Genomic DNA, 13737 nt, shown 5'->3' with positions numbered 1-13737 from the left:
ATGATATTTGCATATCTAAAAAAGTAGTTATCTTATCACTTAAATTCCTAAAAAAACTGTTTACTTCAAACAACAACTACTCAGTTGTTCTCTAAGTCAATAAATTGTTGTTTTGTTGTAAAATCTGTCAATGTGCTTTTTTCTTCAACAAGCTAGGTGATATCTCGTGTATTTGTATAGTTTGTAATTTTGAAATTAGTTAAAAGAATTAGACTTCCAAGCTTCATCAGCACAGAAAATATGAAAATATTGTCTTTACTAAGTTTATTTCAGTTAATAAATTTGCTGTTCCTATATAGCTTCACTATCTTTTGGTAGCTAAATGCACAATATTCTGTTTTGTGAAATTGATCAGATCATGTGAAAAACATGTTTAGATATCATGAAATAGTTCAATATCAATACCAAATTAACTAATTACCAGCTACACATTGTAATAACAAACAGCTATGGACAAATATAATATAAACTGGTTTTGTGAAATATCTTTTACTTAGCATTACAGAGCATGTACTTTAATAATTATGGAATAAGTTTAAAACAATGTATTCAAGAAATGGTTTGAAATTAGTTAAATGACAATAATAAGAATTTTAATTTCACATTGATCACTGTACTGACTTTTCAATTGTTTTTGTTCAAATTTATTTAAAATGCTTTGATTTGAATAGATTCTTAATCAATATGACCATTTATTTTTCCAATTACTTTTTCTATTCTTAAAAACAATACTTTACCACCAACATAAATTGTCAAAATATCTGATCCTGAATAATATGTATGAGTTTGTTAATAACTTGAACAAAAGCATCAATACCTTTTTCACTTTCTCTGATATAAAATAAAATATTTTGGACAGGTTCAAAGAGATATATGACATTAGATTTTATTTTCCTAATATTGGTTATCCATTTAGATAAAAACACTGAAGTATTCCTGTCTCTTAATATAAGTGCATAGCCAACTATTATGCAGTGAAGTTATTCTGTAAATATTGTATTTACACAGCTCTTCTTTTTTGTTTTCTTTGAAATTTTAAAAACTTTTCAAAGTTCATGAATTTTGATGAATTAAATTAATATTTTCATAATAAAACTGAAAAAATTCTGATGTGACAATATTAGTAACTTTCATTTTATACTAAAAAAATCCCTTTATACACTCTAATTTAAAAGTGGAAATGTAAGAAATTAGTATGAACTTGCTCATCAGATGTAAAAGTTTTAGTCCAAAAAGATGCCACTTTCTGATTTTAAGTATTACAAGACCAGTATTACAATTGTTCACTGCTGTAGCTCTGTAAACAAAATAACATCTGCTTTGTTAAGAATCTAGTCCAAGAAAACCAAATAAAAGAAAGGGATACCAATAAGTGTGTGATGAAAACATAATCTTGTGGCTAAGGAGGATAACCCTAAACAACGAAAAAACTTTGGAATCAATTCTATGAACACTGATGAGAAAGTAAAACAACAAATAAATATGACATGATCACATTTTACTTAGCTATAAAGAAAATGCAACAATGAATAAAACCTTTGCCATTATACATTTTATTCATGAAATAAGAGTAAATATTACAAGCAGTAGTTCAACAAGATAAATTTGTATTTTCTTTCTTCTAAATAATGAACAAGTGAAACATCAAGTAAATATTACAAGCATTAGTTCATATAAGTGGGTTTGTGTTCTAATTTTTTTATTCCTTGTGAAAATTATGAAAAACATCATAAATTGAATGCTTATGATTCTGATAAATAATGTGCAAATAGTGCTTAAATGACCTGTCAATATACCACTTACCCTTAGCTTAACAAACTTGAAGATCTGACCAATAACAAACAATGGCTCAGCCATCATCTCCAGAACAACAGATACAACAACAGCATTCACACCTAAGGCATAGGCAGGCACAACTTCAGGATTAGGAGGTTTTAGGGCATGAAGCCATATCAAGCACAAAACACTACCACACACAACTGACACTGGAACTCTATTAAAAATATACAAGTAAAAAAACTTGTAAAGATGCATATTGTAGAAAAAATATACATCCTTACACAGAGCTTTGTTACAGTTCTATTAATAACAGCAAGCAAGTTAGACATATTTAAAACAAAATCACAAATAAAGAAACAATAAACTAAAAGTTCAAATGATAAAACAAAAGATTTATAAGAGAATGGTAAAAGCTAGCAGACATAAATCCATAGTACTAGACTCTCAAGTACAAATTATCAAAAAATGCAGTATAACTAAAAAAATCAGTGAAGTAATAGATTTGTTATCATAGTTTTCAAATAAATTTTGTCTCTCCCCTCTGAAACAAAACAAAAAAGTAAAAACATTTTTTACTTACGTAATCCAGAGCAGATTAATCACTTGAGGCCACTTCCGTCCATCAGGATTACTGAGACATGCTCTCCTAAATGCCTCCCTGCTCAGAAACTGGGTTGTTGTGTACAACAGCATCAACCTATTTGTGTTAAAACAAAAAATCTACAAATAAAAAAATGAGTTAAACACATTATACAAAAATTCAATATATCAACAGACATATAGATGATATTTTAACACTGTTATTCAATTCGTTTCTTCCATAATTCCTTACCACATTGCAATGTACAATAACATCTTTGGATGATATCGAATCATATTTTAATACAATGCAGTTATTGTAAGATATGCATCTTTTAATTCAAGAATACATAGAACAAAAGATGGCAAAATATTGCATGTAAAAGTAATTTATATGAAGGAAAAAAAACTATGCTGAAAATGTTTACAAATCAGTGGTTTTAACATGTTTTGTTAACTAATAAAAATTGGTTACTCAAAACGAAAATTAGCCATTTGAAAATACATGCAATATGTTTAACATTGTTGAAACACTTCTTAAGCAAAATAAAAACTAAATCTGCAATCAAATAGCTTAACTTTTCATTCATTTAAACAGCATGATAGTATATTTATAATAGATTTTACTTAATCTTTGTAAATTATTCTAATGAATAAAATGTTACATAACTGAAAATGTTTCTTTTTGGTACTTTTAAGCTATACCCCACAAATGTAAATACTAAATCTATCACTTAAGAACCAATCATATTAGTTTTTATTACTAGTCTGTCAAATATAAAGTTTATTATTTTAATATAAAAACAAATTAATGACAACAAAAACTAATGTAATGGTTCTTAAATGTTAGGTTTAACAGTAAGTTGCCCAAGTATAACAAAAGTACCATCTCTTTTTATTGGCTATGAACTTATAAGCAAGATATTTTGCAATTTACACATATATATATACAAGCCATACAAACTAAGTAAATCACTGCAATAAAACCATTCAACTTGTATTTGTTTAATTTCCTAATTAAAACTAGCCTAATTTAATTTTCTAAAACAAATATCATAGTTTAATTTCAACTTCCCTAACTAATAAAAAACATCTTTATTCAGGTATATTCTAGCAAAGTTTTCCAAATTTCTGTATAGATGCTATGCATTTAGGTAGTGATATTCTTGAAAACCAGATGTATAAAAATTCAAACTTGCATAGTCCACTAGCTTAGACAAAGGTTACATAGTGCAATAATTATTCATGTAGTATAAAAGCTTGCACAAGTTAGTATAAGTTAATGATCTGTTTCATTTAAATTTTTGTACTGAGATCTTAGGTAGCCTAAGACTGTGCACTAAAACTTTTGTCTGATGTGGAATTGGTGTTCTGATATGCCAATGGTCAGAAGTCATAAAATAGAAATTAAAAACCAACCAATTAATTCAAGACCTGCATTGTTTTGGAATATACATTCTGTTTATTTGTTCTTTTGTGTTTAATTCCTTTCTATTCATGTTCAACATTACTCTATGCATAGTATTTCCATAAACTGCTGTATTGTAGAAATTAATTTTTCTGACAGATATCAGTGTACCTCAATACTACATTGATAAATTAAATTAGAGATGTGTTTTGCATTTTGCACAAAAGCTGCTCGAGGGCCATGTGCTCCAGCTGTCCCTAATTTGACACTGACAGACTAGATGGAAAGCAGCTACTCAATGCCACCAACCATGAACTCTTGAGATACTTTCATCAATGAATAGTAGAGCTGACAATCACATTACAATGCCTCCAGCAACTAAAAAGAGGAGTCAAATCCAAGACCCAGAGATTGGGAATCAAATTCCATTACCATTAGGCCATGCCAAGCTAATGAGTTAAAGGAAGAAGTTCAAGACTGAGTAAAGTATTCTTTATTTGATATATCAAGAAAATATAAAATGCTACTCTGCAATTTCAAGTGTTTTATTTAATTCTTACTTGTACAAACATCAAGTGTTAGAAAATGCAAGGTAATGAAAATGTTTATTAATCAATCATCTTAAAAATACCAACCTCACATTGATAACTCCTAATGCTTCCTTGGTAATATAACGAAGTATGAAAGCATTCAAAAGAAAGGTCAACAGCCTCATACAAACCTGTAAAAAAACAAAAGTCAGATTTTGTCTGCACTCTAATAAATAAACATTCTAAAAAGTGTATAAAAGACTTTCCAAAAAAAGGCAAGTCTTATTTGAAATGCTAACTTTTTGTAAGGTTATTTTACAATCAGAATTCTGTGCCTGCAAAAACACTACAGTTTGGTTTTAACATATAGACTATGTGAGAGAAAGAAAGTATGCAAAAAAGCTGAACAAATCTTAGTGATATAGAATTTCATTTCATTTGTTAACAGACTTGCATAATCACTTTTGTCAATTCCTACACACATGTAAACATTGTCAATAGAGATTACAGAATAAAATAGGCACTCCTCTTATAGGACACAACATTTTCAAATAATTCACTATCAACGTGAAACATAAAGCATTCACTAGAGTTTTAATGGTTGTCCCATTTTTAGTGCCATACAGTGACATGTAATCCATGTATCAGGTCATCCCACAAGTAATGTCCAAAAATGTAATACAGAAAATGCATCACTTCTGTCTTTGTAGAAGACTTTAATGTCCAAAATATGTAGTAGTACATGTATAAAAATGTTCAGACAAATAGGAGAAACTGACCCAACTCCAATTTTTCAGATCATTAATCATATAAACCCTTATGAAGATTGATGTGTCTAAGGAGCACATTAGGCATATAATGCTTTACGAGTTTAAAAAATGCAATAATGCAGCAAAAACTACATGAAACATTCAATGTGTTTATGGTTCAAAGTCTCTCAATGCAAGAAAATGTTGAAAGTGGTTTCAGAAGTTCAGATCAGGTGACTACAGCTCAGGCAATGTGCCACATTCAATGAGTTTAAAGATGACTTGCTGCTGGCTGCACTTGATGAAGATTGTGCTGCGACTTTTGAAGAACTAGCATAGAAGCTTAATTCAACCCATTCAACAGTTCATCATCATCTGCAACAGCTTGGAAAGGTGTCAAAACTTGGAAAATGGGTCTGCCATGATTTGACAGAAGCTAACCTTAAAACAAAAGTGGACATTTGCACTTCTCTGCACTCTCGTGGATGTAACTCACCTTTTTTGGATAGATTAGTGGCTGGAGATGAAATTGGATGTATTACAAAAATGTTATAATGCACCACAGACAATGGCTCAGTGCAGGTAAACTGTCTAAAGCACAGCCCAAAACGGACCTCCACCCTAGGAAAGTCTTGTTATGGATTTGATGGGATATTGCTGGTGTAATCCACTTTGAGTTACTATCGCTCAATGTAACGATTACATCAGACTTCTACTGTCAACAGTTAGAGCACTTGAATGTTGCATTGAAAGAAAAGAGACCTTCTTTGATAAATCGTAAAGGTGTTATGTTACACCAGAATAATGCAGTCCCCATACAGCAAGAATCACATCTGCAAAGAGTGAAGAGCTAGACTGGGAAAAACTTTCACATCCTCCTTATTCTCCAGGCCTTGACACATCTGACTGTCATCTATTCTGAAGTTTGCAGAACTATCTTGATGAAAAAGCATTTTAAACACATGAAGATGTCAAAACTACCCTCTATATATTCTTTTCCTCCAAACCACAAGAATTTTACAGAAATGGCATTCACAAGCTTGTGAATTGTTGATAGGAAGTAATTAATAATAATGGAGCATACATTATTGATTAAATAACATTAAAAGTATTTTAAATCCTTTTCCTTTTTCTGAATCTAAAATCAGATATTACTTTAGGGATGACATGATATAAACATTACCTGATGAATTGTAGTCAGAATATAACAGATTTCCTTTGATAATGTAGCATTTTATTGATGATTTACTAATGCTTAGTGAAACTTCCTACTGCTGCCAAAGTTACAAGCTATTTGGATTGTTGTTTTAAGTTTCTGGTACATTAAGTTTTAATCAAGCCACAAGTGCCAAGCATTTAACATTTTATCTCTTTAACTTCACTTTATGTTAGCTTCTAAGAATGCATATTAATAATATGCATTGTTAATCCAATATCAATATACTAAATTAATTATAGTAAGTGGAGGACCAACTAGCTAGCTTTGTTTGAATGTTAGTAATGATGTCCTGTACTACATATATATGTATTTCATAACTACAAGATGTTTTTAGTCAAGCTAAATTCACTACACCCTTTAATTATATAAAATGGATCTTGCAAATGTGTGTAAGCAGAACATAAGTCCAGTATAAAAAAAATGTTCCTCTTTCTTTCTTTGTTTTACTTCCTCATGTCAAATCTTGCACTGCAGAAAATAAATGTTGGTTGATATTGAAATTCCTCATCCAAATTAATTTTGTATACTTAAAAAAACAGAAAAGAGTTTTCAGACTTTTTTAACTTTTCATTAATTTCACTGAAACAATATAAATAATAGGGTGAAAATGGCAGATCACACAAACGACTATCTTAACCAGACTAGCTACATAAGTAATATACTAATCCTATATGCAGGAGTGGGGTTCAAAGTGTACATGGCATGACATTTTACAGGGTGCCATTGAACATAGTATCATATATTTGATAACAGGGTTATCAACCATTCATTATACCCTACTATGCTGATTTAGCAACAGTTCATGGTCAAGAAGAATAAACAACAAATACAGTATATAGGAATACTGAAAGAATTATACATATATATATATATGTATATCTTGAAGGTTCTAAAGGTTAAGCAAATATAATATGCAAGCTGTACAGTAAAAAGTACTTTTAGTCTTCAGATAAACATCACTTTCCATACTGACTTTTCAGGTTGACACTGTCAATTCACAGACATGTCTTAAGTGCAAAACCTTTTGTAACACATCTGTTTTTTGTGTATAACAAATTTTACACTCTACTAAAAGCTTGCCACATTTGCTACAGACACAATTTAAAATTATAGTTAACATTCCTTCTTCAGTAACTGAACCCATGCAAATTCAATTAAAAATGGGAGCACATTTATTGGATGTAGTAATTCCATCAGTATTGCAGAGATATTCACAAGTACATTTTATTAAAATCATGAAATATAAAAGTAATAATCAAAAGGAATTTAGTTACATTAATTTTCATGTGTATAAATACGGTTATGTACTATAAAAGGAATAACAAGAAAATATACAAAAATAATCAGGATAGCTAGAAATAACAAATCTAGACTACTGGCACTGGCAAAATTTAAGATAATTTGTTCTAGAAGTGCAATAACAAACACAATAACCAACCACAAATGAATTTTTATTTTAACAAGTCAATACATATAATACAAATAAGAGTGAATTCATTTCCATTTAAAAACTTTTACACTAAATACTTGTGAAATGACATTCAAAATATTTTCATTGGAGAGAATAATTCAATGGGGAATATTTTACTAAAATTTTGAAGATAGTTAGGTATCTGGAATTCATAAATCCAAATGACAGGTTATTAAGAACTCTGCATACAGTACCTAAACTGAAACTAGTTTAAGATGTGGAAAACTCAAATATAACTCCAATTAAGGCAATGTTATTTTTTTATTAAAACAGTCAGTCTATGGTGTAACTTGCATTCAAAAGTAGTAGAATATGTAATACTAAGAGAGTGTAAGAAGAAATTGTGTATTTTAAAGAATCTTATAAACAGATTTGAGAGGTTTCTGTATGTAAGATGAAGCAGGGTAATAATAGAAAATAAGATAGTTTATATGAGCCAAATTAATTCTTGCTGCCCATAAGAAAGTAAACAGATGTTAATTCATGTCAAAACTGTATATGGATTGTCATGTTGGAAAGAATACAAAGACAATGATTAAGTACCTAATAACACTGACATAATACACAGTAACTCTAAAGATTTTTTTAATCAGAATTTCTTTTTGCTACGGGAAAGAATTTTATTTTATGATTGATGATGTGCATGGTATTTAAGATACTCTAGGTCAATAAAAGGTCCAAGTGTATTCCCAGAGATATTTTTTACAAGTATGTCTGAAAAGGTTCCTTCCTTCTTTACACCTAAAGTTATCATCTAGAAATTAACTCTAAATCTATAAAACTACACAGGGAAACTCCCCTACTCCAAATTTCACTCTGCCTTAAACTTTCATGAAAGTTAACAGTTATTTGTTATCATTCAAAGAAACACTCTAATGAATTACAAAATAAGATTTCATTAAATCTGCATTTATATGGGAGGTTATTTCCCTTTTCAGTCATCTCCACATATTATTCCCTTCAATTTTTTTTATAATCAGTATACAAAGGAATATCTACTACAATATTTTGCCCATGAATTATTAAAAAGAACAAAACACATTCATACTCAAAAGTGTATTTATTTCCTGCATCTACTATAGCTTCAACTAATACATATATTCTGTCATTCAATATGAGACACAACACAAAATGTTGATAGTTAGTTTCCACGAAGTGTTTGTTTATAACATTTATTCAAGTTTAACAAGTATATCATACATACTATATTTATCCCAAGGTATTTCCAAGTCTTACAGAAGTTACAACGTACACTATAGTGTATCAGTTTTTAATCTACAACTTATAAGTTACAGTATATATAAATCCAAATATTTTTGATAATGAGTCAGCGTGGGAATTAAAATTGTAGGGCTAAGACAAGCAACAATAATATAAGTTAACTTTATAAGTTATACAAGCATGGGCGATCTCAGAAATATTTTCAAGTGGGGTAAAACGTGTATGTTAGGATAAGCTTTAACTGGATAAGTCAACTGACAAAGAACGTGTGCTGTGTATGCTTAAACGCAGACACAAATTTGGTTTTTAATAACAACTACTAAAAATGTGTAGTTTAACTAAAATATTAAGCATATGTTATATTCGTGCAATTTTTATGAAATGTAAGAGGGAAAGTGCCCCTCTTTTGCTCCTTCTTTCTGGTGGAAATATATACAAGTACTTAAATAGTTATATCTAAAAATCAACTTCATCATACTTGAAGTATTATATTATACGAAGCTGAACGTGCCGCAACTGAAAACAAGCTTCCTTTCGTCATTTCTGCTCAAGCTCAGTTCGTGTTCTTCTGTTCTAAAAATATCATCCGACAATTAATTTGCTACTGGAAAACAAAAAACTTTATACTACAGTACATGTAATTATCAAATATTAACATACAAGTACAACTAAGAAGTCTGACAACCTAGTGCACGTGTACGTATACAATTTACAGCGCCATCTAGAAAGCCTAATAATTAGTATTGTATTTTATTCTGATGTAATGTGTAACATGACTCATTCCTGGGAAAGTAATATTGTTTGTTTGTTTTAGAATTTCGCACAAAGCTACTCGAGGGCTATCTGTGCTAGCAGTCCCTAATTTAGCAGTGTAAGACTAGAGGGAAGGCAGCTAGTCATCACCACCCACCGCCAACTCTTGGGCTACTCTTTTACCAACGAATAGTGGGATTGACCGTCACATTATACAATTACGAGTCGCACACCGTACGCGCTTGGCCATGCCAGGCCCAGGGAAAGTAATAACAATTTCAAATATTAGTATATTTCAATAATATATATAAAAATGCACAATATTTAAACGAAAAAATAAATATATTTGTACTCCTGGTTTCTAAAAATATGTAATTACCAAAGATGGTAAAACAGACGTGTTTCTTTTTTGAATTTCGCACAAAGCTACTCGAGGGCTATCTGTGCTAGCCGTCCCTAATTTAGCAGTGTAAGACTAGAGGGAAAGCAGCTAGTCATCACCACCCACCGCCAACTCTTGGGCTACTCTTTTACCAACGAATAGTGGGATTGACTGTGACATTATAACGCCTTTACGGCTGAAAGGGCGAGCATGTTTGGCGCAACGGGGATGCGAACCCACGACCCTCAGATTACAAGTCGCACGCCTTAACACGCTTGGCCATGCCGGGCCTCAGACATGTTTGAGTTTAAGTGCTACTTTTTGTAAGTTGTTTGTTTGTTTGTTTTGAATTTCGCGCAAAGCTAAACGAGAGCTATCTGCATGCTACAATTGCCAGAGATATGGACATGTTTCAGCAGCATATCGAGCAACACCGAGGTGTTGCGGATGTGGTGGGGAACATAACATATCACAGTGCAAAAAGGAAAGAAAAAACCTAAAATGTTGCAATTGTGGTCAAGAATACACTGCAAACTATAAAGGCTGCGAAAATATAAACAAATAAAACAAAGAATTTATTAAATAAAAAACACCCAATTAAAAATAATGAAACAACAGATAACAACACACAGCAAACGAAACCAACTCAGAAACAAGAGAAAATAACATATGCACAAACACTTAAAAAATCCATCACACAAATACCAAAACTGAACACACAGCAAAAACCAACAGAAGCGATAAACAAAGCACAGAGATAAAACATAACAAAACTCCAAAACCTCAAGACAACGATAACTCTACCAAAGAAATAAACACTAATAACAAAATAAACTTACTTATAAATATAATTACAAATATCACAACAGACTTCTTAGCTGAATACACAAAACCAACACAAACATTAGATTGCTTTGAACTATTCATAAACATAGCAAAAAACATATAATACCTTATATCCCACAATTATTAACAACACTAACAGAATACCTGCTCTCAACTTAAATTCACTGTTGTATATATCAACATCCAAGGTGCACTGGCTACCAAGAAACACAAGATCGAAAACATAATTCAACAAACCAAACCAGAAGTTGTAATATTAAGTGAAACCCTATCATGCAAAACCAGTAGATTTAAAATACCATATTATATAACTATTAGAAAAAACAGATTAAATAATCAGGGTATAAATAGAGGAATGCTGCTGCTGTACAAAACAAGCCTTTTAGTGTCAGAAATTAAAATCAGGAGCCATAACGAAAATTTATTTATAGATGTCCTGTTAAGTAATCGCTCAATAGTCACAATAGCAGGAATGTACTTTTCACCCACAAAGCAAATAGATTTAAACTTAATAAACAACATATTTTCCTACAATCGCAATATCATTTTAATAGGAAATCTAAACAGCAAACATACTAATTTTGGCTGTAATTCAACAAATGCTAATGGAAGGCTACTCCTACAAGTTATAGATGAACATAATATAACCTTCCTGAATAATGACACACCTGCGCATACAGCGTATGCCACTAATACTAATGACATACTAGACGTATGCCTAAGCTCGTACAACATGAGCGAAAAACTTATAAAATTTCAAGTGGGAAAAGATGTAAACAGCGATCATCTACCCATATGATGTGTCTTCGATCTCACCCCCCCCCCAAAAATATTATACATAGAAAAGAAAATTTCGATTACAAAAAAGCAAATTGGAAAGAATACCAAAATTTGGACGACTTCTGCACCAAACGTAACGAAAAAACAGAACCGAAACAATTTTGGACATATCTAAAAAGACTAACAAATGCAGATTAAACATCAAGAAAATACCCGCCTTTAGAGCACAATAACACCACAGCATATACAAATAAAGAAAAAGCCGAAATGTTCAAACAACAACTTGAAAATACGTTCAAAACAAATAACGACCCAGACATAACACATACTACTATAATAAAGTAAATAACTTTATAATGAACAACAGTGAACTATTCAAACCACTCTTCCCAGTAGACTTCAATAATTATCAAACCAACAACACAAACGACTACACAAACAAAATGTTTACAAACACAATTTCAGCGCAAGAACTCGTAGAAGAAATAACAAACACTAAAAATAAATCACTAGGAGAAGATGGCACACAAGCCATTTTTCTTAAGAAAGGCACTCCGAAATTATTTGAATATCTTACAGCAATTTTTAATCTATCAATATATTCTGGTTATATCCCGGTTTCTTGGAAACATGCAAATGTATTAATGTTCTACAAAAAAGGAAAGCCAGCCAATAACCCAAATAGCTACAGACCAATCAGCCTGACTAAATGTGTAGGCAAAATTCTAGAGAGAATAATTAGTAACAGACTCTCGGTATTCCTGGAGACAACATCAAAATTACCAGAAGAACAAAATGGTTTCAGAAAATTCAGACAAACAACAGACCACTTAGTCAGATTAACAGAAACAATTGTAGATAGTTTTAATAAAAGAGAATGCACTGTCGCTTGCTTTCTGGACATTGAGAAAGCATTCGACACTGTATGGCACAACGGTTTCCGGTTCCGAATGCAAGAAATGGGACTACAGCGGGGAACTATTTGCTAGCTGTCAAACTTTCTGGAAAACGGATAATGCACAATAGATGTTGAAGGAACATTCTCTGAGAGTTTCACTTCAGAAGCTGGTGTCCCTCAAGGAGGGGTTGTTAGCCCTATCCTATTCATCATTTACGTGAATAATATGTCCCTAAAAGATCCAAATAATGGATACTCATCACAGTTCGCAGACGATGTAGCAGTCTAGAAAAATGCACCAACACCAGCAATAGCAGCCACAAACATACAACCACAATTAAATAGAATATGTGAATATTGCCAAAAATATAGAATTAAAATAAACACAACTAGTAGTATTCACAAAACTAACTAAACGTAAAAAAGCACAACCTCAGATCTGCATGAATGGTGAACAACTCCAGATTGCTACATCAGCAAAATTCTTAGGACTTACGTTTGATTCAAAACTAACGTGGGTAAACCACATAAATAATATTAAAACAAAAATTTGGCGAAGAACAAACCATTCTAGCTGGCAAAAACAGTGGAGCTACTACAGACAACATTAGCAAAATATATAAAACATACATTAGCCCCGTCATTGACTATGCAGCCCCTGCATGAATAACTGTAAGCAACAAACTACCGCAAATAAAACTAGAAACAATACAAAATACATTACTCACAACAGCTTATAAAGTACCAAGAACAACATCTTCCGAATTCATGAATAAACACGCACATATCGAAACAATAGCAGATAGACTCCTACATAGTACAATAAATTATTTTAATAAAAAATTGGAGAAAAAAATGAACTAGTGAGTGAACTTGACAGGTATTGTTTACATGATGATTATAGACCTAAGCACCTTTCCCTAGCGAATATATATTTTCTAAATAAAAATAATAATAAAAGGCCACCTATTGACTAGACTCCACATCAGTTTAGAGATTAATTACAAAACATTGTAAACGTTTTCTAGTTAATATCTAACTGATGAAAGTGCAAATAATCTATGGAACTATAAAATAAATGTTTTATTTGCACCAAGTGTATGTATAGATCGTGCATGGACA

At 31.2% G+C, this 13737-nt stretch overlaps 1 protein-coding gene across 2 annotated transcripts in view; it reads right to left on the bottom strand.

Annotated features, from left to right (window-relative positions):
* LOC143237810 (man(5)GlcNAc(2)-PP-dolichol translocation protein RFT1) overlaps window positions 1–9681 on the bottom strand; it is a 41556-nt gene extending 31875 nt beyond the window's left edge. For both annotated transcript variants that reach the window (XM_076477426.1, XM_076477427.1), the window contains exons 1-4: window positions 9435–9681; window positions 4402–4487; window positions 2360–2476; window positions 1804–1993 (exon numbers count right to left, since the gene is read on the bottom strand). In XM_076477426.1, coding sequence (XP_076333541.1) covers window positions 1804–1993; window positions 2360–2476; window positions 4402–4487; window positions 9435–9497 — 456 coding nt within the window. In that variant the 5' untranslated portion in view covers window positions 9498–9681. The remainder of the gene's footprint in view (window positions 1–1803; window positions 1994–2359; window positions 2477–4401; window positions 4488–9434) is intronic.
* Window positions 9682–13737: the final 4056 nt, after the last annotated feature.

The sequence above is a fragment of the Tachypleus tridentatus genome, chromosome 13 (assembly GCF_004210375.1).
Source record: "Tachypleus tridentatus isolate NWPU-2018 chromosome 13, ASM421037v1, whole genome shotgun sequence".
In the NCBI taxonomy this organism is placed as follows: domain Eukaryota; kingdom Metazoa; phylum Arthropoda; class Merostomata; order Xiphosura; family Limulidae; genus Tachypleus; species Tachypleus tridentatus.
The sequence above is the reverse complement of the archived record's forward strand: the minus strand, read 5'-3'. Positions and strand labels throughout refer to the sequence as shown.